The sequence below is a fragment of the Macaca mulatta genome, chromosome 3 (assembly GCF_049350105.2).
Source record: "Macaca mulatta isolate MMU2019108-1 chromosome 3, T2T-MMU8v2.0, whole genome shotgun sequence".
Taxonomy (NCBI): domain Eukaryota; kingdom Metazoa; phylum Chordata; class Mammalia; order Primates; family Cercopithecidae; genus Macaca; species Macaca mulatta.
In genome coordinates, this window is record NC_133408.1 from 57,349,839 (window position 1) to 57,376,166 (window position 26,328).

General features: G+C 42.0%; 1 protein-coding gene across 2 annotated transcripts in view; it reads right to left on the reverse strand.

Annotated features, from left to right (window-relative positions):
* The window catches only part of CALN1 (calneuron 1), a 623,334-nt gene that overhangs the window by 231,964 nt on the left and 365,042 nt on the right, over positions 1-26,328 (reverse strand). For both annotated transcript variants that reach the window (XM_028845702.2, XM_028845707.2), the window contains exon 4: positions 23,006-23,118. In XM_028845702.2, coding sequence (XP_028701535.1) covers positions 23,006-23,118 — 113 coding nt within the window. The remainder of the gene's footprint in view (positions 1-23,005; positions 23,119-26,328) is intronic.

Sequence of the window (26,328 nt, forward strand, 5' to 3'; positions counted from 1 at the left end):
GAAATAGGAACACTTACTAATTCATTTTACAAGGCCTCACAACAAAACCAGACAGCACAAAACAAACAAACAAACAAACAAAACTGCAGACCACATCTCTCATGAGCTTAGATGTGAGAATCCTAACAAAATACTAGCAAACTGAATCCAGTAATGTATAAAAAGAATCATGCACCATGACTGTTACAGTAGGTAGTCAGGCAGACATCAGCAGGGCAGGAGAGGGTTCACCTCTCCCCCAGGAATGTCAGACGACCATCAGGTGATGGGCAGGTAGTTGTTAAGCTGTCTCTCTAAAATAGTAATTGGTCATAGCCAGCACCAGGGAAAGGCAGTCTCCCTATAGGTAGAAAACCTGAAACTGGTGATCAGTTTCTCAATAAGATCTCAGGAGTTGGGCAAATGGGCTCAAGTATATGCACTCAGTAACAGTAATTGGTTTCCCGAGCGGCAGGGAAAGGCAGTCTCTCAACAGGTAGAAAAACCCAAAACTGGTGATCAGCTTCTCAATAAGATCTCAGGAGTTGGGTGAATGGGCTCACGTATGTGCACTAATAGCAAAGTGGCAGAGTTTAACAGGTACATGACTTTCTAGGAACATCCAACTCAAAAAAGCATGAGTGCAACTCCAGTACACACACTGTATACACATGTGGCCTCTCCTAGGTGCTGGCAGGCCACTGTACATGTGGACAGCCCAACCCAAGGGAAGAACAAGGAGAGAAAGGACACAAGACCCCAGAAGTATGCCACCATATAAAACCCTAAGTCAAAGGTCAAACCATGCACTTGAGAGCTCACACTGCCCACTTGGCCTTCTTCCAAGTGTACTTTACTTCCTTTTCTTCCTGTTCCAAAGCTGTTTAATAAACTTTCACTCCTGCCTTAAAATTTGCCTCAGTCTCTCACTCTGCCTTATGCCCCTTGGTTGAATTCTTTCTTCTGAGAAGGCAAGAATTGTGGTTGCCGCAGAGCCATACAGATTGGCCACTGGTAACATGACCAAGTCAGATTCATGTCAGGTGAACATGTCTGGTTCAACAACCCAAAATCAATCGAGTCGTGTTTAATATTTTAAACATCAATCAACATAATCCACCATATCAACAAACTAAGGAAGAAAATCATATAACCATACCAAGTGAAACAGAAAAAACATTTGACAAAATCCAACACCCATTCATGATAAAAACTTTCAGAAATTTAAGAGGAGAAGAATCAACTGAACTTGGTAAAGAACTACAAAAATTCTATAGCTAATGTGAAGGACTGAAAACACTGAATGCTTTCCCTATAAGATTGGGAATGAGCCAAGAATATTTACTCCCACCACTGCTAGTCAATATAATACAAATGCTCCTTGAGTTATGATGGGATTTGATCCTGATAAACCATTGTAAATTGCAAATATGGTTAAGTGGAAAATGCATTTAATACACCTAATTACTAAACATCCTGTTTAGCCTAACCTACCTTAAACATGCTCAGAACATTTATGTTAGCATACATTTGGACAAAAATCATCTAACACAAAGCCTGTTTTATAATAAAATGCTGACTATCTTATGTAATTTATTAAACACTATACTGAAAGTAAAAAACAAAGTAGATATATGGGTAACTGAAGTACAGTTTCTAGTGAATACATATCACTTTTGCATCATCATAAAGTTGAAAAATTGTTAAGCTGAATCACCATAAGTCAGGGAATGTTTGTACCAGAACTGCTAGTCAGTTCAATAAGATAAGAAAAATAAAATAAAAGGAATACAGATTGGAAAAGAAGGAATTAAACTGTCTTTATTTGAAGATGACATCAACTTCGATGTAGAAAATCCCAAGAAATCTACAAAGGAATCCCGCCTAGAACAATTAAGTGAGATCGCAAGGTTGTAAGACATATTATATTCAGCCTTTAAAAAGAAGGAAATCCTGTCATCTGTGACAATAAGGATGAACTTGGAGGATGTTATGCTAAATGAAAAATAAACCAGGCAAGCACTTCATGATCTCACTTATATGTAGAATCTAAAAAAGCTGAAATCACAGAAACAGAGAATAAAATTACGGTTGTCAGGGACTGAGGAGTTGTGAGGTGGGGAGATAGTGATGAAAGGATACAAAATTTCAGTTATGCAGTAGGAGAAACAGTCTATTGTATATTTGAAATTCCTAAGAGATTAGATTTTAAATGATCTCAGTAAGTATGTGAAGTAATTGATATGTTAGCTTGATTTAGCCGTTCCACAATGTATACAGATATCAAAATATCATGTACACCATAAATCTATACAATTTTTATTTGCCTACCTGAAAAATTAATTTAAAAAATTTAAAAAGATTAACACAAAAAAATCACATTTCTATTTACTAACAATAAACATGTCACATTCACTCCAAAGAAGATGAAATACTTAGGTATACCCTTGTCAAGACAAGTATAGGATCTTTATTCTTAAAATTACAAAATGTGGATGAAAGAAATCAGTTACTTAATTAAAGGACACACATGTTGCTTTCATGAACTAGAACAGGTGCCCCCAATCCCCAGGCCATGGACCAGTACCAGATAGCAGGAGGTGAGCAATGCTTAGGAACTGGACTTCACAGTAGGAGATGAACGGCAGGTCAGTGAGAGAAGCTTAAGCTGTGTTTACAACCACTCTCCATTGCTTGCATTACCCCCTGAGTTCTGCCTCCTGTCAGATCAGCAGTGGCATTAGATTCTCACAGGACCACGAACCCTATTGTGAATTGCACAAGCAAGGGATCTAGGTTGTGTGCTCCTTAGGAGAATCTAGTACCTGATGATCTGTCACTGTCTCCCATCACCCTTAGATAGGACCATCTAGTTGCAGGAAAACAAGCTCAGGGCTCCCACTGATTCCAAATTATGGTGAGTTGTATAATTATTTCACTATACATTACAATGTAATAATAATAGAAATAAAGTGCATAATCAATGTAATGTGCTTAAATGATCCCAAAACCATCCCCCACCTTGGTCTATGGAAAAACTGTCTTCCACGAAACCAGTCTCTGGTGCCAAAAAGGTTGATGATGCTATCCCTAGACCACTGGACTAGAAGACTCAACATAATAAAGATGACAGTTCTCCCAAGTTGACTTACAGATTTAACGCAATTCTTATTAATACACTGGTGAAATTTTAGTAGGCACAGACAAGCTTATTCTATAATTTATATGGAAATACACAGATCTTAGCAGAGCTAAAACAATCCTGACAGGAAAGAACAAAGTACAAGAAATCACTTACCTGATATTGTCTTATGATATAGTTACAGTAATCAAAATAGTGTAGAATTGGCAGCAGGACAGACACATGGATCAATGAAACAGAATAGAGAACCCAGAAATAGACCCACATAGATATACTCAATTGATTTTTGGCAAAGTCATCAAAGTAATTCAATGGAGAAAGGACAGCCCTTTCAACAAATGATGCTGGAGTAAGTGGATATTTGTAGGCAATAAAATGAATCTTGACCTAAAGGTGTAATAAGGTGTGAACCTTATCCAAAAATTAACTAAATTCTGGATCATGGACTTAAATGTAAAACATAAAAATATAAAACTTTTAGAAGAAAAAAATAGGAGAAAATCTTCAGTATCCAGGGCTAGGCAGAGTTCTTAGACTTGACACCAAAATCACGGTCCACAGTGGGAAAAACTGAAAAGCTAGACCACATCAAAATTAAAAGCTTTTGTTCTTCTAAAGGTTATAAGAAGATAATGAAAAGATAAACACTTGCAGAAGACATTTGCAAACAATATATCTGATTAAGGAGTAGTATACAAAATATATAAAGACTTCTCAAAACTCAAGAGCAAAACAAAACAAAACAAAAAACAAAAACAACTAACCAATTAGAATATGGGCAAAAGACATCAACAGACATTTCACAGAAGAGGATATGCAGATGGTAAATGATCACTGTTAAAGATTAGCCATCAGAGAAATGCAAAATCACAGTTGAGACATCACTTCACACCTACCAGAATGGCTAAAATATAAAATAGTGACATACCAAAGCTGGTGAGAATACGGAAAAACTGAATCACTCATACATTGCTGGTGAAAATGTAAAATGTTACCATTGCTGTGGAAGAAAAAATAGCAGTTTCTTATAAAACAAAACATGCAGTTATGATACCACCCTGCAAGGGCATCTGAGCTATTTTATCCTGGAAAAATGAAAACATGTTTACACAAAAACCTGCATACATATGGTAGTAGTAACTTTATTCATAAAAGCCAAAAGCTTGAGACAGCCTAGGTGTCCATCAACATGTGAATGGGTTAAATAAATTTCATACCATGAAATATTTCATTCTGTAAAATACTACTCAGCAATAACAACAAGCAAACTCTTTTTTTTTTTTTGAGACAGGGGCTTGCTCTTTCACCCAGGCTGGAGTTCAGTGGCGCGATCACGGCTCACTACAGCCTGGAACTTCCAGGCTGAAGCCACCTTCCCACCTCAGCTTCCCACGTAGCTGGGACTACAGGTACATGCCAACATGCCCAGCTAACTTATGCATTTTTTATAGAGATGGGGTTTCCACCATGTTGCTCAGGCTAGTCTTGAACTCCTGGGCTCAAACAATCCTCCCACCTCAGCCTCCCAAGTGCGAGGCTTATGGGCATGAGCCACAATGCCTGGCCCAGAGCAAATTATTGATACAACAATTTGAATGAATCTCAAGCATATTATGATGGGGAAAAAAAGCCCACTCCAAAATTACATAGTATATGACTCCATTTATATACAATTTTTAAAATGGCAAAATTTTAGACTTAGAAAACCAAGCCCTTGTTGACAGAGTTAGGGGTGGGGTAGGGATGTGGGGATGTTGTCCTTAAAGGGCAGCAGAGGTGATGGAATTGTTCAATAGCTTCATTGTGGTGGTAGACACAGAAAGCTACACACGTGTGATAAAATTGTATAGAAGTCAACACACTTTCACATGTGAGTACAAGCAAAACTGGGGAACTCCGAAGACTATTAGCAGTTTGTATCACTATCAAAATCTCAGTTATGATATTGTATTATGGTTTTGGAAAATGTTACCATTAGGAGAAAATTGGGTGGAGTGTACATGGAATCTTTCTGAATGATTTCCTACAACTGCATGTGAATCTACAGCCATTTCAATAACTTAAAAAAATCAAGATTGCATAGTGCAAGATTAATTTAACAGACATTGGGAAGTAAATGAGGAATGTAAATATAAGCCAAATTTTCTTCCAAGAAAAGTAAGAGGTTAGTTTTTCCTTTGAACTTAATATTCAGACAAATATAATTTTAAATACATATTTCATGAAGGTAAAGAAAATCAGTAAAAGGCTTCTAACAAGAAGAGCTATTGTTCTATTTAATTTAGGAGATAAAATATACAAAACAATCAGTAGAGCAAAAGATGGAAAATAAAATAGCTTAAAAGCAAAAAGAATAATATGGGGCCAATGAACTGCGAACAAGCAACAGTTATAACAGGATTGGCAATGGATTAAACCACTCTATTAAAAGACAAATTCTCTCAGACCGGCTTATGAAAATGAATGTGACACCATGATTTTTATAAAGAGAGGGGCACCTAGCAGATTTTTTTTAAAGAAAAAGAATGAATGAAGTTATGCCCAGTCAAAACAAATCAAAAGAAAATGAGATTAGGTTAGTATTAATATTAGAAAAGGAGGATTCAAGACAGAAATAATGATTGGACCACAAATGCTATTTATAGGTATAAATGGTAATCATGGATGCATAATGGAAATGCCATATATTAATTTAATGAATAGGCTGTAATTCCAATATAAAGCTCATGTCTGTTCCTTACACACCATCTCAGCTCCTCCAACCCTAGTCCAAGCCATCCACATGCCTCCCAGACTCCTAAAATAACTTCATAACTTGGTCCCCATTTCCACTCTAGCCCGTACACTCCTTCACACAGCAACAAATGATGTACTTTGCATATAAATTAAATCAATCCACTCAAGTTCTTAAAACACTCCAATGAGTACTGCTTGTACAAGAAATCATATCCAAACTCCACACCTTGACGAGATGAGAGACAGTTCTTCCTCAAGTGTCAATTCACCCTTTCTTAACAGCAACGAAATCCCCAATTTTGAAAATTCTTGAACCAGAAGTGTTCAGAATAAAGATGACATTTCCCAGCTTCCCTTGCTGCCACGTATGGCCACGTGACTGACTTCCACCAACCATGTGACTGACATCTGGTGGGGAACATACATAGAAGTGATATTTGCAACTTCTTAAAGGACTTGTGGCCAGGTGAAGTGGCTCGCATCTGCAATCACAGCACTTTGGAACGCTGAAGTGGGCAGATCACCTGAGGTCAGGAGTTTAAGGCTAGCCTGGTCAACATAGAGAAACCCTGTCTCTACTAAAAATACAAAAATTAGCCGGGTATGGTGGCACACACCTGTAGTCCCAGCTACTTGGGAGGCTGAAGCAGGAGAATTGCTTGAACCCAGGAGGCAGAGATTGCAATGAGCCTAGATCGCACCACTGCACTCTAGCCTGGACAAGAGAGTGAGACTCCGTCTCAAAACACAAAACAAAACGAACAAAACAACTTAATATTATCTGAAATTTCCTTATTCATTATTCATTTATTTAATGCCTTTCTCCTACCCCTTACACTAAAATGTAAATTCCATGAGCACGAGAGCCTTGTTTATTGATCACCACAACATCTGTGCTCTATCTAAGAGACTTTTAAAAATTATTTTATTAAACAACAATAGAGATGAGGTTTTGCTATGTTGCCCAAGCTAGTCTTGAACTCCTGGCCTCAAGCGATCCTATTGCCTGAGCCTCCCAAAGTGCTGGGATTACAGCCATGAGTCACTGGGCCCAATCTCAAAAGATTTTCAATAAGCCTCTGTTGAATGAATGAATCAATCAATCAATCAAATAATGGCTGGCAATATCAAATACACACAGACACACACAAAGAGAAAGTGTCAGAAACAGAATTGAGACAAATGTTAACACTATCAGTCTAAGCCAGTGAGTAGATAAAAAATAAATGGGGACATTCATGATTTTAATGTAATTTTTAGTGGAAAGGAGTCATGGATCAATAGCTCTATTTCTTATACATTGTGCAAGCAGTCTATTCAATTACCATATTACATTTGCAGAAATCAAACACATATTGAGACACAATAAATGGATACAATAAGTAGTATGAAGAAGATATTATATATCTGATATTCTATGATTATTATGCAAAAACATGAGAAATCAATAACAAGTATTTAAACAAGGCATTTAGTAATATTCTCCCAAATAACTATTGAGTGAACAAAAATATTATCTACAATCATAGACCATATAATAAGGGATCACAATACATATAAAAATCTCCAGAATGGTGACAAAGCTATACTAAGAAGAAAATTCATATCTAAATTATTTCATTAATAAAAAGGAAAAAACTAAATAAAATAATTTACACAAATTATTATTATAAATGATAACAAATGATCAGAACAAGAAGAAAGCAAGAGAAAGGAAGAGAAAAACTGAAAATACCAGAATGAAAACAGAGAAAAAAGGATTATTCATTAAATAGAAGCATAGATTTTCCCCAAAATCACTAAAACAGAAAATCATCTGGCATATCAAATTAATAAAAAGTGAGAAAAATAAAAATTATAATTAAGAGAAGCTAAAACAATGGTATGAGAATACTTTCAATTTTTTTTTTTTTTTTTTGAGACAGAGTTTCACTCTTTTGCCCAGGTTGGAGTGAGGCAGTGTGATCTTGGCTCACTGCAACCTCCGCCTCCTGGGTTCAAGTGATTCTCCTACCTCAGCCTCCTATGTAGCTGGGATTACAGATGCCTGCCACCACACCTGTCTGATTTTTGTATTTTTTTTTTTTTTTTTTTTGAGACGGAGTCTTGCTCTGTCCCCAGGCTGGAGTGCAGTGGCCGGATCTCAGCTCACTGCAAGCTCTGCCTCCCGGGTTTAGGCCATTCTCCTGCCTCAGCCTCCCGAGTAGCTGGGACTACAGGCGCCCGCCACCTCGCCCGGCTAATTTTTTGTATTTTTTAGTAGAGACGGGGTTTCACCGTGTTAGCCAGGATGGTCTCGATCTCCTGACCTCGTGATCCGCCCGTCTCAGCCTCCCAAAGTGCTGGGATTACAGGCTTGAGCCACCGCGCCCAGCCGATTTTTGTATTTTTAGTGAAGACGGGGTTTCACCATTTGGCCAGGCTGGTCTCAAACTACTGACCTCAGGTGATCCACCCATCTCTGCCTCCCAGCATGCTAGGATTACAGGTGTGAGCCACAGCACCCGGCCTCAAATAAATTTCTAAACAATGTTATATGTAAGTAAATGCTAATAAACTAAGTAGTTTTGAGGAATTGGTAACCTGAAGATAATATTAACTTTTCAAAATAGACTGAAGAACAATTAACTTCTAATGTTTATCAAATAATCATCTCAAAAAAATGAAAACAAAACAAAAAAGCAGTTTATGAACTAGCAAGCCTAAAGTCAAAATTATAAATCGATTCCATACTGTATAGAATTAATTGTAGATCACAGAAAATAACAGAAAGCAAACAAATGAATTTTATCATGCTAGGTTAACTATGTTTCAAGACCTAACAACGATCCTTGTAGTTTTGTATAAACTATAGGGCACTTTTATTTATAAATATGAATGAAGAAAATAAAAATGGCAAATCAAATTCAAAACTTACATTACAAATTCAAATTGCATTAAGAAAATGGCCTACCATGACAACTAATATTAACTCTAAGAATACAAAAATGATTTAATAATAGGAAATTTATTGATTATCACATCATGTCCAAACAAGAATAATCACATGATCCTATTATGAGAGATTCAAAGGACATTTGAGAAAAAGCTATCATATATTCATGGTTTTAAAAAACTGTTGGTAAGTTAGATATGGTTTGGCTGTGTCCCCACCCAAATCTCATCTTGAATTGAAGCTCCCATCATTCCCACGTGTTGTGGGAGGGGCCATCCCAGGGGGAGATCATTGAATCATAGGGGTGGTTTCCCCCATACTGTTCTCATGATAGTGAACAAGTCTCCAAGAACTGATGGTTTTATAAGGGGTTTCTCTTTCCTTTGGCTCTCATTCTCTCTTGTCTGCTGCCATGTAAAACATGCCTTTCACCTTCTGCCACGATTGTGAGGCCTCCCCAGTCACGTGGAACTGTAAGTCCTTTAAACCTCTTTTACTTTATATATTACTCAGTCTCAGGAATGTCTTTATCAGCAGTGTGAAAACAGACTAATACAGTAAGAAAGAGGTTAATTTCCTAAAATCAACTATCACCCTTATGGTTTATTAGTAGTAAATAGTTTTCAGTCAATACAAATGGGATAAAATATACACTGCCAAAAAGAAGGAAACAAAATTGCTGCAATTTGTAGACAAAGTCATTGCAGGGATAAAGAACCTAAGAAAATCACTGGAAAAATCCATGACCACTGTTTGTGTTTTTCCAAAATTCATATACTGAAATCCTAACCCACATTGTGATGGTATTAGGAAGTGGGCCCTTTGGGAGGTGATTAGATCATGAAGGTAGAGACTCATAAAAAGGATTACTCCCTTCTCCCAAGGGATGAAGGGATAAAAGGACCCAAGGAAATCAGTTGAAACTCTGCAATCTGGCAGAGGGCCTTCACCAGAACCTTCTAGAACTGTAAGCAATACATTTCTGTTGTTTATAAAAGCTACCTGGTCTGTAGTATTTAGTTATTGCAGCCTAAACCACCTAGACTCTTGCTAATGAGAGAATTCAGTAAGGTGGCCAGATGAAGCCCAAAATTCCAAAGCCATTTTTCACCATACTGACAAAAAGGGGTTAGAAACATTTAACGAAAAATTAAAATCAGGCGTGGTGGCTCACATCTGTAATCTCAGCACTTTGGGAGGCCGAGATGGGCTAATCACCTGTGTTCAGGAGTTCAAGACCAGCCTGACCAACATGGTGAAATTCCATCTCTACTAAAAATACAAAAATTAGCCAGCATGTGGTGGTGCGTGTCTGCAATCCCAGCTACTCAGGAAGCTGAGGCGGAAAAATCGCTTGAACCTGGGAGGCAGAGGTTGCAGTGAGCCAAGATTGTGTCACTGCACTCCAGCCACAGAGGAGACTTTGTCTCAAAAAAAAAAAAAAAAGAAGAAAAGAAAAGAAAAAGGAAAATTAGCCAGGCACAGTGGCTAATGCCTAATGCCTGTAATCCCAGCACTTTGGGAAGCTGAAGTGGGTGGATCATGGGGTCAAGAGATCAAGACCTTCCTGGCCAACACGGTGAAACCCTGTCTCTACTAAAAATACAAAAATTAGCTGGGCATGGTGGCATGCACCTATAGTCTCAGCTACTTGGGAGGCTGAGGCAGGAGAATCGCTTGAACCCAGGAGGTGGAGGTTGCAGTGAGTTGAGATGGCGCCACTGCACTCCAGCCTGGCGACAGAGTGAGACTCCGGCAAAAAAAAAAAAAAAAAAAAGGAAAATTAAAATCCTATCCACCATGGCAAATATAGGAAAAAAACAAAAACAAACAAACAAAAAAACAGCAGTACCTCAACAAGACACTGTAGGGTCTGCTCCCCCATGTCTGGGAGGGGGTCAGGAGTGTGGGGATCAGGGCCCACTGACCAGAGAGTCAGGTGGCTGTAACCACCTCCCTGGTGTCTTGGCTGCACCCTTGAACCTCAGAACGCCATCTCGTGGGTCAAGAGCATTAGAGCCGTGGTCAGAGGCTCCTCCAGGACACCATCCCTGAAGCAAAGGAAGACCCTTGTTCCCTCTCCTGAACCTGCCTTTGGTTACTTCTTATTTGGGGTTTAAAGGGATTTACCTGACTGACCCCAGGAGGTCCCCATCAGCTTCCATGCCTGTCTCGCTCCTTTCTCTACTTCCTCTGAAATTTAACAAGTTCAGGGCCAAGATTCTACTTCTGATAGCATCCATCCTAATCATCTTTCCTTTCTCTCCTGTTTGCTTCATTTAGAGAGAGTCTCACTCTGACACCCAGGCTGGAGTGCAGTGGCACGATCCTAGCTCACTGCAGCCTCAAACTCCTGAGCTCAAGTGATCCTCCCACCTCAGCTTCCCAAGTAGCTGGGACCACAGGTATGCACCACCCGACCCAGCTAATGTTTAGATTTTTTGTAGAGACAGGGTCTCTGTATGTTGCCCAGGCTGGTCTTGAACTCTTGAACTTAAGCAGTCCTCAGTCTCTCAAAGTGCTGGGATTACAGGCATGAGCCACCATACTCAGCCCATTTAGATAACTTTCAATGAAAATTCTGCACCTTCCTGGGTGTCTACAGTTCACATCATATCCTATGGGTTAAACACTTGAGGATAAGTAGATTGAATTAAAAAATATATGTTTAAATATAATTTGGGAAGGGTCTACGGAATAGAGATATGAAACCACTGGTGCCAGGACTTTCCTGATGAAGTGACCAGTGATTTTTCTCCTCTCCCCACCTATAGCCGCTGGTCAGCTCATCTCAGCTACAGGCTGAAGTACCAGCCATGAGGATATTTTGAAGGGATTTTAAAAAATTACTTTTAATCAGCCGGGCACGGTGTCTCATACATATAATCCCAACACTTTGGGAGGCCGAGGCAGGCGGATCACGAGGTCCTCTTGAGACCATCCTGGCCAACATGGTGAAATCCCGTTTCTACAAAAAATACAAAAATTAGCTGGGTGTGGTGGTGGGCGCCTGTAGTCCCAGCTACTCAGGAGGCTGAGGCAGGAGAATCTCTTGACCCAAGAGGCGGAGGCTGCAGTGAGCCGAGATCATGCCACTGCACTCCAGCCTGGCAACAGAGCGAGACTCCGTCTCAAAACAAAACAAAACAAAAATTACATTTAATCAATTTATCTTTTGTGATCATAAAATCATTTCAGATTTTCTCCCAAAAGATGAGTTTTCAGCATACTAACTAGACATAAGGCTGATATGTGGAGAGCAGCATCTGTGACAGTCCTGCCTTGGGTCTCCTGCAGCCTCTGCAGCAGAGGGTCATACAGCGGCTTTAGGTGACAGCTGCCACTCAGTGGTCTCCAATGAGTTCTTTTCCTCCTGGCAGTTGGCAGCTGCATTAATTTTGATTTTAGGCTTTATTGATTGATTGATTGATTTTGAGAAAGAGTCCTGCTCCATCACCCAGGCTGGAGTGCAATGGCATGATCTTGGCTCACGGTAACCTCTGCCTCCTGGGTTCAAGCGATCCTCCTGTCTCAGGCTCCTGAGTTGCTTGGATTACAGGTGCACGCCACAACACTTGGCTAATTGTTTTTTTTTTTTTTTTTGTATTTTTAGTAGAGACGGGGTTTCACCTTATTGGTCAGGCTGGTTTCTAACTCCTGACCTCAGGTGATCCACCTGCCTCAGCCTCCCAAAGTACGGGGATTACAGGCATGAGTCACTGTGCCCAGCCAGCTTTTATACTCTCATATCAACTTTGTGCTCTGTTTACCGCAACCATGGGCATGTGAACTAGAAATGCTTTAAATTCCAATCACTTCTCTCCTTTTTGTTTTTGCCACTGAAAACAATTGTTGGATAATGTAATTTTGCTAATTTGAGATTTTTTTTTTTTTTTTTTTTTTTTTTTTGAGATAGGATCTGGCTGTCACCCAGGCTGGAGTGCAGTGACGTGATCATGGCTCACTGTAGCCTCAACCTCCTGGGCTCAAGTGATCCTCCTGCCTCAGCCTCCCCAGTAGTTGAGACCACAGGTGCATGTCACCACACCCAGCTAATTTTTTGACTTTTGGCAGAGACAGAGTCTCACCATGTCGCCTAGCCTCCTGTCAAACTCCTGGGCTCAAGTGATCCTCCTGCCTCAGCCTCTCAAAGTGTTGGAATTACAGACATGAGCTACCACGCCCAGACTAATTTGAGATTTTGTTAACTTTACTGAATAATAACAGAATAGACCATATAGCCTAATACAAACAAGTATAAAGAAAAAATTACATTCACTTTTCTGCCAGTCAAAATAAGTACAATCAGAATTTTTTCCATTTTTTTCTCTCTGACTATAAATGGACGCATAATAGATGAATATAAATGGGCATATAATAGATGTAGGATGGTAATGTAATTACACTGTAAATTCCATCTCTATCTTGGCTTTTTCTTTTAGTATAAAGTGAAAATATTATTTCTAATAATTATATAATATTTTATCTTTATAATTGCATTTTCCTACATCTCTGACTGATTTTATATGATAGATTACTAAACGTAGAATTACTTTAAATCACAGGGTTTGAACATATTTTAAATTATAGGGCTTTGAAAATTATGGCTAAGTATCACCAAATAGTTTTCTGAAAAGTTGTACAATTTACAAATTTACATTTCTACAAATAAACTGTAAATACATTTCTTTCTATTTACATTTCTATCAGTGTTATATGAGTTTGCCCCCTTTTTTATTTTTTATTTTTTTAGATGGAGTTTCACTCTGTTGCCCAGGCTGGAGTACAGTGGCTTGGTCTCGGCTCACTGCAGCCTCCGTCCCCCGGGCTCCAGCAATTCCCCTGCCTCAGCCTCCCAGGTAGCTGGAACTACAGGTGTGCGCCACCATGCCCAGCTAATTTTTGTATTTTTAGTAGAGACAGGGTTTCACCATGTTGGCCAGGCTGGTCTCAAACTCCTGACCTCAGGTGATCCGCCCACCTCAGACTCCCAAAGTGCTGGGATCACAGGTGTGAGCCACTGCACCCAACTGAGTTTGCCTATTTTATCTTGCTCTTGACAACTTTTGAGGATTACATGATTTAGTTTACATTCTGAGAAGACAACTGTTAACCAATCCCTATTTTAATTAACACTTCTAAGATTTCTGGTGAGGTCAAGCTGTTTTAATGTTTATTTCAAATGTCTATCAGTTGTCTATTTCTCTTTATCCCACTTACTGTCAAGAGGTTTCACATCGCTTTAGAAATGTTTTGTACATGTGCTTTATTCTATAAACTGCCATATTTATGCCAGTTTGTTAGCTTTTTTGTTTGTTTGCTTTTTGAGACAGGGTCTTGCTCTGTTGTCTAGTCTGGAGTGCAGTGGTATGATCGTGGCTCCCTGTAGCCTCGTCCTCCCAGGCTAAATTGATGCTCCCACCTCAGCCTCCCCAGTAGCTGGGACTACAGGCATGCAGCACCATGTCTGGCTAATTTTTGTATTTGTTTGTAGAGTCAGGGTCTTGCTTTGTGACCCAGGCTGGTCTCAAACTCCTGGGCTGAAGCGATCCTCCGCCTCAGCCTCCCAAAGTGCTGGGATTACAGGCGTGAGACACTGAGTCCAGCCTTTGTTATCTTTTTAAATATTCTTATAATTTAATAGTATAAGTTAGTAGTATTATTTGATTCTTCCATTGCTTCCAATGCTTAGAAAGTTATTTCTTACTTAGAAATTAGCTACACATTGATAGGTAATTTCTCTACCTTTTCAAAACAGTTTAAAATGATCGTGTTAAATAGACTGAAGATCAATTACACTTATGAATAAGGATAACTAAAAGAAACACCCAAATTACCAAACCTAGAAGGAAGCCAGGGTCAGAACCAGATCAGTAAACCTAACTCACTGCCCTGTCCTAAATGTCAGGCTCATTAAAATGCTGTAACTAAGTGGTTCTCAAACTCAAGTGAGCGTGGACATCACCCGGAGGGTTTATAGAAACAGACTGCTGGGCCACAGGCCTGGAGTTTCTGATTCAACAGGTCAGTATTGAATATTGAATTCAATAGGTGGGGCCCAGGAGTTTCCATTGCTTTTTTTTTTTTTTTTTCTTTTTGAGACAGGGTCTTACTCTGTTGCCCAGGCTGGAGTGAAGTGGTGCAATCATGGCTCACTGCAGCCTCAACTGCCTGGATTCTGGCAATTTCCTCGCCTCAGCCTCCAGAATAACTGGAACTACAGGCATGTGCCACCACGCCAGGCTAATATTTTTAGTATTATTTGTAGAGATGGAGTTTCGCTATGTCGCCCATACTGGTCTTGAACCCCTGTGCTCAAGAGAGCTTCCCACCTCGGCCTCCTAAAGTGCTGGGATTATAGGTGTGAGCCACTTGCCAGGACGGAATTCTCATTTCTAACAAGGTCCAGGTATTACTAATGTTGCTGGTCCAGGAACCACACTTTGAGAACCACTGTTGGCATGAATGTTTTCCATATTCCATTTTTCCACAGTTGGTAAGATCCCTATGGGGATTGAAGGCTTGCTGTCAGTCTAGCAGGCCTTGATATGGGCAGCACTGCTGAAAACTATTAAGGTTCCATGAGATGATTAAGAATGGAAGAGAGGCCGGGCACGGTAGCTCATGCCTGTAATCCCAGCGCTTTGGGAGGCTGAGGTGGGCAGATCACCTGAGGTCAGGAGTTCCAGACCAGCGTGGCCAACAAGGTGAAACCCCATCTCTAATAAAAACACAAAAATCAGCTGGGCATGGTGGTGGGTGCCTTTAATCCCAGCTACTTGGGAGGTTGGGGCAGGAGAATTGCTTGAACCCGGGAAGTGGAGGTTGCAGCGAGCTGAGATTGTACCCCTGCCTGGGCAACAGAGTGAGGCTCTGTCTCAAACAAACAAAAAAAAAGTCACTGTCAGTGGTTGGATATATTTCCTTCCAGTCTTTTTACGCATAACAGATTTGGAGTCACATTGTATTGTAGCTTTTTGTATGTAACATTTCCTTCACATGTCACAACCATGAAATGCAAACGCTCTCAACTGTCCATGGGTCAAGAATTTTATTTATTTTATTATTATTTTTTGAAACAGAATCTTCCTTTGTTGACCAGGCAGGAGTGCAGTGGCATGATTATAGCTCACAACAGCCTCAACGCCCTGGCCTCAGGCATTCCTCCTGCCTCAGTCTCCCAAGTAGCTGAAACTACAGGTGTGTACCACCACGCCTGGCTAATTTTTAAATTTTTTGTACAGAAGGCGTGTTACTCATTACCTAGGCTGCTCTCAAACTCCTGCCTTAGCCTCCTTAAGGGCTGAGATTATAGGCATGAGCCACTGTGCCTGGCCTAAAGTCAATAATTTTTAAACCAAACCACCTGCCCATCTCTGCCATCACCCTGGGACCAGCTTATAAAATGTCCCAGACAAAGACCTGGGCCCTGGGCTGGGAAGAACTAGGTTTTGGATCAGAACCTGAGACAGAGATCAAGATTCCTGGACCAGGCTGGGCACGGTGGCTCATGCCTGTAATCCCAACACTTTGGGAGGCCGAGATGAGTGGATCACTTGAGGCCAGGAGCTTGAGACCAGCCTGGCCAAAGTGGCAAAACCCCATGTTTACTAAAATTACGAAAAAAAAAAAAAAGTAGCTGGGTATGGTAGCACACACCTGTAGTCTCAGCTACTTGGGAGGCCGAAGCATGAGAATCACTTGAACCTGGGAGGTGGAGGCTGCAGTGAGCTGAGATGGTGCCACTGCACTCCAGCCTGGGCAATAGAGGGAGACTCTGTCTCAAAAATTAAAAAAAAAAAAAAAAAAAAAAAATTCCAGGACCAAAGCAGAAATGGAAAGCCACAGGAGACATGTAACCACAGCAAGAACTGGGATGGAGAGACAAAAGATAAAGCCTTTCCGGAAAAGGTTTCTGGGGAGCATATGCAGGCGTTTTACTGCACCTGCTGCATACTCTCCCACCAGATGAGTGAGGATTGGACAGCAGCAGACCCGTGATTGATAACCAGGGAGGGGCAAAGCAAGTCAGCGTGGCAAACTGACTTTGATCCCTACCAAATCGAGGGGAGTGCCCTATGCACTATTAGGCTAGGGTAATTTACAATGTCTTGCACATTGCACACAGCTGTGGGATAAGCAAGCTATTCTAAAGACCAGCTTGCAGAATGGCTCGCTGGACTTCGTGTGTGCTCGGGAGTATTGCCCAAAAGTCCTGAGCATGCAGAAAGACCAGGGAGCTATTACGGGCTTCTTGTCTTCCGACCTTTAGCCCCGGACTCATTCCAACACGACCAGCACCATCCAGTGAGCAGATCTATTGGCTCACCAACTATGAATGTTTCATTTCTTAAAACAGAAACTCTAAATTAGTGAAGTCTTCATGAATAAGGTTTGATTGTGAATAAGATAAAAATGTGAGCAAAGGAACCCAGTTTTACATGAGATGTTTTCGGCATCACTCTGGCCAAGGTGTTCTTGAACCTCATGGGGGCAAAAGTAAGACATGCAAACAGCTCGGCTTTCCTCACCAAATGTAGGACTCATTTCTCTGTTTCTGCGGAGGGAAAAGAGTGTAACGGAAGTGTTGGCTGGCCCCTGGGACTGGCAGACCTGTTTAATCTCCCATGATCCTTTCATGTATGCTCGCTACAGCTTGCTGTCTGCAAACTCGCGGCAGAACACTGTTGCACGGGGCTTGAGGTCAAGGAGGAGAAAATGAAAAAGGCTGCTGGGGTGAATTCATGAAAACACGGTGATAAAATAGCAGAGCTCTTTCCTCTGCCACTTGGGGACATCTACTGTATCATAAGCCTCTTATTCTTGGATACAAGTAGGCACATGATGTGTGATGTAAATAAATAGTGGAAAAGCAGGGACCCTGAGGACCACACTTGACTTCTCGGCAGTTGCAATTAACCTGCAGCATTGAGCAGGAAGGCCACCCCCTAGTCCCGAGTCTCAGCCCCGCTCTGTCCCTTCTTCCCCTCCTCTCTGCCATTCCCGTATACCATATCCTAAGGCTGACTCCAAACACAGCTTCACCTTTCCTCAGCAAATATATCACTGCAGTAACAGCAAACACACAGAAGCTTGATGGACAGAGACTAAGGACACAATCACAGCTTTACAAATTATGCACAGGAAAGTGGTTCTGAACAGGCTGGCAAGAGTCTCATACCTAGAGGGCTGAGCGTATCCCGGGAGGACTAGATACCCTGGGGCATGACTCTCAGACCATCCTCCCTGGGAAGGAAGCTGCATTCGTAGCCAACTGTATTCCCCCTTCACTGATAACCAATTTCCTGAAAAGAGCCAGGGGCTCATAAATTTGTGACTAGTGCCAACCAATAAACAGTTGTTTTTGCTGAATCCCATTTGATTTTATTCTACCCTTGGCAGTATAGGCTAGAACGCCAGTAAGGAAAGCACTGAAAAAAATTTAATTAATTAATTAATTTATGTATGTATTTATTTATTTTTGAGACAGGGTCTTGCTCTGTCACCCAGGCTGGAGTGACTGCTCGATCTCAGCTCACTGCAACCTCCACCTCCCAGGATCAGACAATTCTCATGCTTCAGCCTCCTGAGTAGCTGGGATTACAGGTGCTTGCCACCACATCCAGCTAATTTTTTTTTTCTTTTGTATTTTTTTCAGTAGAGATGAGGTTTCACCACGTTGGCCAGGCTGGTCTCAAACTCCTGGCCTCAAGTGATCCGCCCATCTCGGCCTTCCTAAGTGCTGGGATTACAGGCATAAGCCACTCTGTCCGACCTGGAGAAAGGATTTCATTAGGAAAAGGCACCTAGTGCTTGATAGGATTGCTTCTCAGTGATACAGAGAATAGCCTTGGTTATAGGTTTCCTCTAAGATAGGAAGAAACCAAAGCCTGGGGAAAATGGAAGGCTTGGGGCAGCAATGTCAGATCAGAAGTTGAAGTCCAATGACAGAATCTTTACCCTTTGTGGTAGCTGACCTCCACAGTGATCCACAACAGCTCCTGACTCCTGACATTCACCAGGAGGCTGTTCTCTCCCACACTGAATAGGGATGACCTGTGTAACCAAGACAATATTGTAGAAATGATGGTGTTCAACTTCCATAGCTAGGGCATCAAAGATATCATTGATCTTGCCTAGCACTGTCCTGGATCACTGGCTTTGAGGGAAACTGGCTGCCATGTCAGGAGGACACTCAAGCAGCACTGTGGTGAGGTCCGTGTAGTAGGGACCTGAGAGCTCCTGTCAACCACCAGCATTACCTTGCCAGCCAGGTGAGTGAGCCACCAGGAAGCACATCTTCTAGTCCAGTCAAGCCCACGACTGGTCACAGCTCCAGCCAGCATCTTGGCTGCAACTGAATTAGAGACTCTGAGCTAGAACCACCCAGTTTAGCCAGCTTTTCAAATTCCCAACCCACAGAAACTAAGTGAGATAGGAAATATTTAGTGTTATTTTCTGTCCCTAGATTTTGGTGTAATGTATTATGCAGCCATAGATCACAGATATATACCCTTCCAGAGGTAGTCTCATGTCTGTTTCCATGGGAAACTGACTTAGTTACGGAGGGAAAGCCTTGCTAGAGTCTAAGATCAATATCTTCTGCCTGGATATCTGGAGGTGAAAAGCTACCTTTCTTATTTATTTATTTATTTTTGAGACAGAGTCTCACTCTGTCACCCAGGATGGAGTCCAGTGGCACAGCCACAGCTCGCTGCAGCCTCAAACTCCTGGCCTCAAGCGATCCTCCTGCCTCAGTTCCAGAGTAGCTGGGACTACAGGTGCATACCACCATGCCCAACTAATTTTTCAACTTGCTTGTAGAGACAGGGTCTCACCGTGTTGGGAAAGCAACTTTTCTGCTTCTTTTTTTGTACATTATCTTCAATCACTTCAAGGAAGGAAACACACACATGTATATATATGGGCACACACACAGGCACACACTCAGCTTTCTTCTAAACCTGAAAAACTGCTCAAGCACTGGGAACCTGAACTCTTTTCCAGAAACAAGCCAATGCTGTAGACGTTTTAAATACCATTTTTTCACGCTGTCTCTGAAGGGGCAGGCAGTCACAGGGGGAAAAGGGGGAGGCTGATTACTGAGAATTGATGGATGTTTTTGTTCTCGCTTGCTAGTCATAAAATTCTGAGCTGGGTGAGCACCAGCAGGAGAGGAAAGCCACAGCCACTAAGTCTGTGCCTTCCAGCACTGATTTAAATATTTCAAGATGGAATTTTCCCCTTTTACTCTCCTTTCTCCAACCTGTCTTTTCACCCTGAGTGTGGAAGAAAATCTTGTGTAAGACAAAAACACGGAGACTTTGTGAGCATTATAGCATGTCTGTATTAAGCTTCAGGCAGTCCATATACTGTAAGAGAAATAGTTCCTTGCAGTGCACATGCTCTACTGTGATGAACCTGGAAGACAAGAGGCCTCTGCTTAAGTGTAGATTAAGTAGCCATAGCTCCTTCCCATCCAGATGAGGGCCAGAAAGAAGAATGCTTAGAGCTTACAAGCCCTTGGAACATTCTCCTAGGCTGGAGTGGGCCCTAAGGATGGAGGTAAAGAGTAGAAAGCATTCAGGGGCTCAGGTGCCATGGCTCACTCCTGTAAACTCAGCACTTTAGGAGGCAAGGCAGGAGGATTGCTTGAGGCTATGAGTTTGAGACCAGCCTGGGCAACATAGCAAGATGCCATCTCTACCAAAAAACAAAAAAAACAGCAGGGTTTGGTGGCTTGCACCTGTGGTTCCAGCCACTTGGAAGGCTGAAGTGGGAGGATCACTTGAGCCCAGGAGTTCAAGGCTACAGTGAGCTATGGTTGCATCATTATACTCCAGCCTGGGTGACGGGATGAGACCCTGTCTTTAAAATACACAAAAGACAAACACACAAAAAGGCATTCAGGACAACAGATGGAGAATGAGAGAATGAAGGAGAAAGACCCAGGGGAGAAGCAACTCGCCAAGGCCCATCAGAGTAAACCTCCATGGGCCAAACGATGGCCAGGTGGGAAATGATGTTCCTTCATCTTCTGAACTCTGGGTCATTTCCTGTTTCCACCAGGGGACTCTACCTGTCTGTCCTTGCAAGTGGCAAGTCATAACTGAAGGTTCCATGAGCACTGCAATATTCTTCTTGCGTGGTGAGTCAGGTCCTGGAGATCTTCTGGATCCTAACATCAGTTCAGGGAGATGGCGTTTTCCTATCGGCAGTGGGGACTTCAAGAGCCCCTGTCTCACTCTCCCCTGACCCTGGATGTCCTCTCGGACCATGTCCCGTCTCTCTGCTCATCCTCATTTATGCGCTTTCCCTCCGTGAGCTCATCCTTGCCTACAATTTTACCCACCAGCTCTCATGAATCTCAATCCGGTGTTCATAGACTGATTTCAGCTGTGCATAGACTTCCTCCCTTTGCTTGGCCACTTGACCCTCACCTTCCACTCAGCACGTTCAACTGAGGATTCAACCCTACAAGACTTCTCTGTTGCTCCATGATCTGACCCCTGCCAATAACAGCAAGTTGGGAACTTTGGAGTCAGCCTCACCTCTTCCCTTTCTTCAGGCCCTAAATCCATTCTGCCAGTGGGTCCTGAGGTCTTGCCCTTCAAATGGTATCTTAGTTGTGGTCGATGACTTCCCCATGCCCACCCCTTTTCAAACTCTCATCACAGCAGGCCTGGAATGCCCTCTTTTCTTTCTTTGCATTTAATTCCACCCATATTTCAAGGTTCAAAGCAAGTGTCACATTCCCTAAATTCTTTTCTGACCCTTCAAGACCTTTCCTCCTTTCTTGCCCTTCCATTCATCTATTGAAACAAATAGTTATTGACGGCTTGCTGTGTACAGCATGCACCGAGTGAGCTACAACTCTGAAGCCCTGTGCTTCAAGGAGTTACAGTCTAGTGACCATCACACTAATTAATCACTTGTTTGTTTTCCCTTTCTTAATTGTGTTTCCCGAGCCAAATTATTATTTTTGTTTGTTTGAGACAGGGTCTTGCTCTGTTGCCCAGGCTAGAGTGCAGTGGTGTGATCATAGCTCACTGTAGCTTTGAACTCCTGGGCTCAAGCCATCTTCCTGCCTCAGCCTCAAGACTAGATGGGACTACAGGCATGCATCATCACATATGGTTAATTTTTTAAATTGCTTGTAGAGGCAGGATCTTGCTATGTTGCCCAGCCTGGTCTTGAACTCCTGGCCTCAAGCGATCCTCCTGCCTCAGCCTCCCAAAGTGCTGGAACTACAGGCATGAGCCACCAAATTCAGCTTCCCCAGTCAAATTCTTAAATAGCTAGGTCTGAGTCTCAAATGCCTTTTGTAAAACCCACAAAGACTGACAGATTATAGCATACATAAGTTCTTACTAAATACTTGTTGGTTCTATGCAATATGGGTACCTGAATAAGACTAGAAAGACATGTCAACTGCAACCCTTAGCTAGGTTAGAGAAATCTCTCAGCGAAGGGAAAAAACAGTATCAAGAAATTTTCAAAACACCATGCTGTGTCTGAATGGCGTTTTACGTATCTAACCAGTAATTTAATTTAATTTGACAGACAACGTACTTGATTCAAATTTTTTAAAATACTGATTGATAACCCACTCCCTAAATTTTATAATCATAAAATAATTGTCACATTTTAAGAGTAGAGAAGTAATATAAAAATGATTTCATTATACTTTAATAATTAGAATGTTAGATGTTTGGAATTTCCTAAGAGATTTTACAAGACAGAAATAGGAGCTAACTGAGAAGCACTGAATATACATTCTTAGACAAAACCATGCTCTCTCATTAAGTACAAGGATATTGATGGGATCCAAATGTACCAGGCAACCATGCCGTTCTCTCAGCAAAGATATCCCGGAACTGGGGTCAAAGACAGAACCGGTTCAGATAATATCCGTGTGCCCCTCTGCAGTGTCCCCAGGAAAAAGACTTTTGTGAATGAGCAGTAGAATAACTTCACTTTTCCCAAATGAAAAAGAAAAAAAAATCCTATGAGAAAAAAATGGGAAGATATTTCACTCCTCCAAACCCTAAAAAAGTAATAGTTTTGATTCTTTGTTCGGGAACATATGTCGCTCAGCCCAGAAGAGATCTTCATGTGCCAAACAGAAGCTCAAGAATTCAGAGGCAAAAGTTACTCTCAGACATGTTTACTGTCAAACTCAGTCTGGAAAAAAAAAAAAAATTCTTACTCACCTGCCAGAATATGCTGTCTATCGTGTTTCCAAGAAAACCATCGCGACCTTCTGAAGACACCAGTTTGGGGCCAAGGATGGTCATGAATTCATCAAAATCCACCTGGCCATCCCCTGCAAGGAGAAGATGTAAATATGAGTTGCAAACAAGCTGAACTTGACCTACTGTCCCCGAGGCAACAAACACCTCTATGCTTTTCTTCTTGGCGTGACCTCAGTCAGTGAAGAAGAGCTGGTAACCTTACTTAAAACTGTTCAATGTTCTTCAGTGACTGAAAGTACCACAAGAAACTGGCAATTATTAGTACATCCACGTATTCCTAAACATTTGACGGTATTTCTAGCTAAATGTCCAACCACCACTTCCCACTTAACACGGCTATACCTCACCCCTACTTCTCCTTTTACTCCGAATTGCCCAGTTGGACATGATGGAAGTGGCAGTTTCACCCCATCTCTTCCACCATCCTTGTCACCCACATATACATTTAGTCATCAAGCCTTCTTGATTCCACCTCTTAAGTATCTGTGGCTGCTGTGTCTTCCTCATTACTCAATGGCTAGTTCTCTTTTCAACAACGAAGGTGAGAAAATCCTTCCAAGAATTAATGTTCGTAGCTACAATTCTGTTATGAGCAGCATGGCTTTTACACTCTTACCTTCACAGCCTCTTCTATGCAGTTCTCAGTTTAATTCCCCCAAACCAAATCTGATCATGCTTTCCACATTTGAACAAACTTTTTTTTTGTTTTTTGAGATGGTGTCTTGCTCTGTTGCCCAGGCTGGAGTGCAGTGGTGCAATCTCGGCTCACTGCAACCTCCACCTTCCAGGTTCAAGCGATTCTCATGCCTCAGCCTCTTGAGTAGCTGCGATTACAGGAGCGAGCCACTAAGCCCAACTAATTATTGTATTTTTAGTAGAAGATGGGGTTTCACCATGTTGCCCAGGCTGGCCTCTAACTCCTGACCTCAAGTGATCCACTTGCGTTGGCCTCCCAAAGTGCTGAGATTACAGGCATGAGCCACTGCACCTGGCCTGAACAGCACCTTTGATTGAAAATAGGGATACCACCTCAGCATAGCGTTCAAGCCTCACTATCTCTTTTGCATCCATTTGTCCCCAACCTTTGCATAAGATGCAAGTTCCTTCACACCTCTGCGTGCATGTGTATGCTGGTCCCTCCGTCCAAGATGCTTTTTCTCACTTGTCTATCTGGTGAGTATCTCTTTCTCTAAGACAGAGCTGAAATGCCATGTTCTCTTTTTGTTTTATTCCTGATCTCATTAGGCAGAACTGGTCGAACTTTTTTTCTCTCTCTCCTACTAACTCCATGTGTACCTACTGTAGAATTTAAAACCATGTAACCCGGCCAGGCACGGTGGCTCATGCCTGTAATCCCAGCACTTTGGAAGGCCGAGGTGGGTGGATCACCTGAGGTCAGGAGTTCGAGACCAGCCTGACCAACATGGTGAAATCCTGTCTCTACTAAAAGTACAAAATTAGCTGGGTGTGGTGGCCCACAACTGTAATCCCAGCTACTTGGGAGGCTGAGGCAGGAGAATCGCTTGAATCTGGGAGGCGGAGGTTGCAGTGAGCCAAGATCGCATCACTGCACTCCAGCCTGGGCAACAAGAGCGAGACTCCATCTCAAAAAATAATAATAATAAAACAATACAATAAAAGAAAACCTTATATCCCAGTCACTGATTTGCATGCCTATCTCACAAGTGAAAGATAGTGAGTTCTGCAAGGTCAAGGACTTGGTCTGAAACATCTTTGTATATGGAACACCAAAGCAGGCCTTCAGTATGTACTTGTACAATGAATGAATGATGTCTCTTGCTCGTTCTTTCTTTGTTCAATTCAGCATCTGTTGGATCTTTCATGCTAGAGCTGACAGTAACCAGAAGGTGGACTTGAGCCAACTCAACAGACAAAAGCGAACCTGCAAGGCATTATTGGATCCTCCAGGAGTCATCAGTGTAGCATTCTGCACCCTTAGAACTGCTCAAAAGGGCAACTCCATCAAAAGTTCACCACATCCCTATCTTGGCTGCAGCCAGCACAGACAGCCAGGTGTCTGCACACAAGAGTTTGCCCGAATGCCCACACATAAATCAATGCCCTCTCAGAGTGCATTCACCTTCAAAGAATATTCATTCAAAACCTATCTCACCATGCCAAGCAGATGTGAGCATCAAGATGCCAATAATTCAGAACAGATTGTCCAGGAACAGATCCCAGCAGAGGTCAAACTTCCTAAAGGATTAGGGAGGCGTGGCAAGTCAATGGGAAAGGGAGGATTTAACCACCAAGTGACGAGGGGCCCTCAGTGGCCTCTGGAGAAGAAATCGATTTACCTCATCATTCAACAAGATACTTCTAAAATTTCACTCTTGCTGATAATCATAAGAAAGCGAATTCAAGCAACAATGAGTTACCATCTTGCCTTCAAAATTAGCAAATACTTCCAAAAGCACACTAATCGACGCTGCCAGAAATACCAAGAGATCGCCTCTATAATGCATTCCTGGTATATTTGTCCCAGGTATAGACAGGAAGTACCAATCAAGATCCTGTAAAGTGCTGTTTCCTTTGGATCTAACAACTCACCTAAAAAAATAGAGGGGGGCTGGGTGAGGTGGCTCATGCCTGTAATCCCAGCACTTTGGGAGGCCGAGGTGGGCAGATCATTAGGTCAGGAGTTCGAGACCAGCCTGGCCAACATGGTGAAACGCTGTCTCTACTAAAAATACAAAAATTAGCTGGGCCTAGTGGCAGGCGACTGTAATCCCAGCTATTTGGGAGGCTGAGGCAAGAGAATCGCTGAACCCGGGAGGCAGAAGTTACAGTGAGCCGAGATAAGACCACCACACTCCCACCTGGGCGACAGAGCAAGACTCCGTCTGGGGAAAAAAAAAATAGAGAGGGGGGTCTTGCTATGTTGCCCAGGCTGGTCTTGATCTCCTGGGTTCAAGTGATCCTCCTTCCTCAGCCTCCCAAAGTGCTGGGATTACAGGCATGAGCCACCATACCTGACCTTAATAACTTCATTTTTAAAGAAAAAACAAAACAACATTATCTCGAATACAGAACAAGATATTTGCCTACAGATAGATACTCAACCAGTGTTTGTAAAAGTGAAAAGTAGAAAGCTAGAGGGAAAAGAGAATGGCCCAGTCTACTAGAATTTGACACCTCTGAAAGCTAACTCCATGTGGCTCCACGTCTTGGACAGACATGCTTGTTACACACGTGCAGGAACTCTCTGCTCAGCCCAAATCACCTCCCCTGGTTATAGGTGGGGCTGGATGACCAGTCTC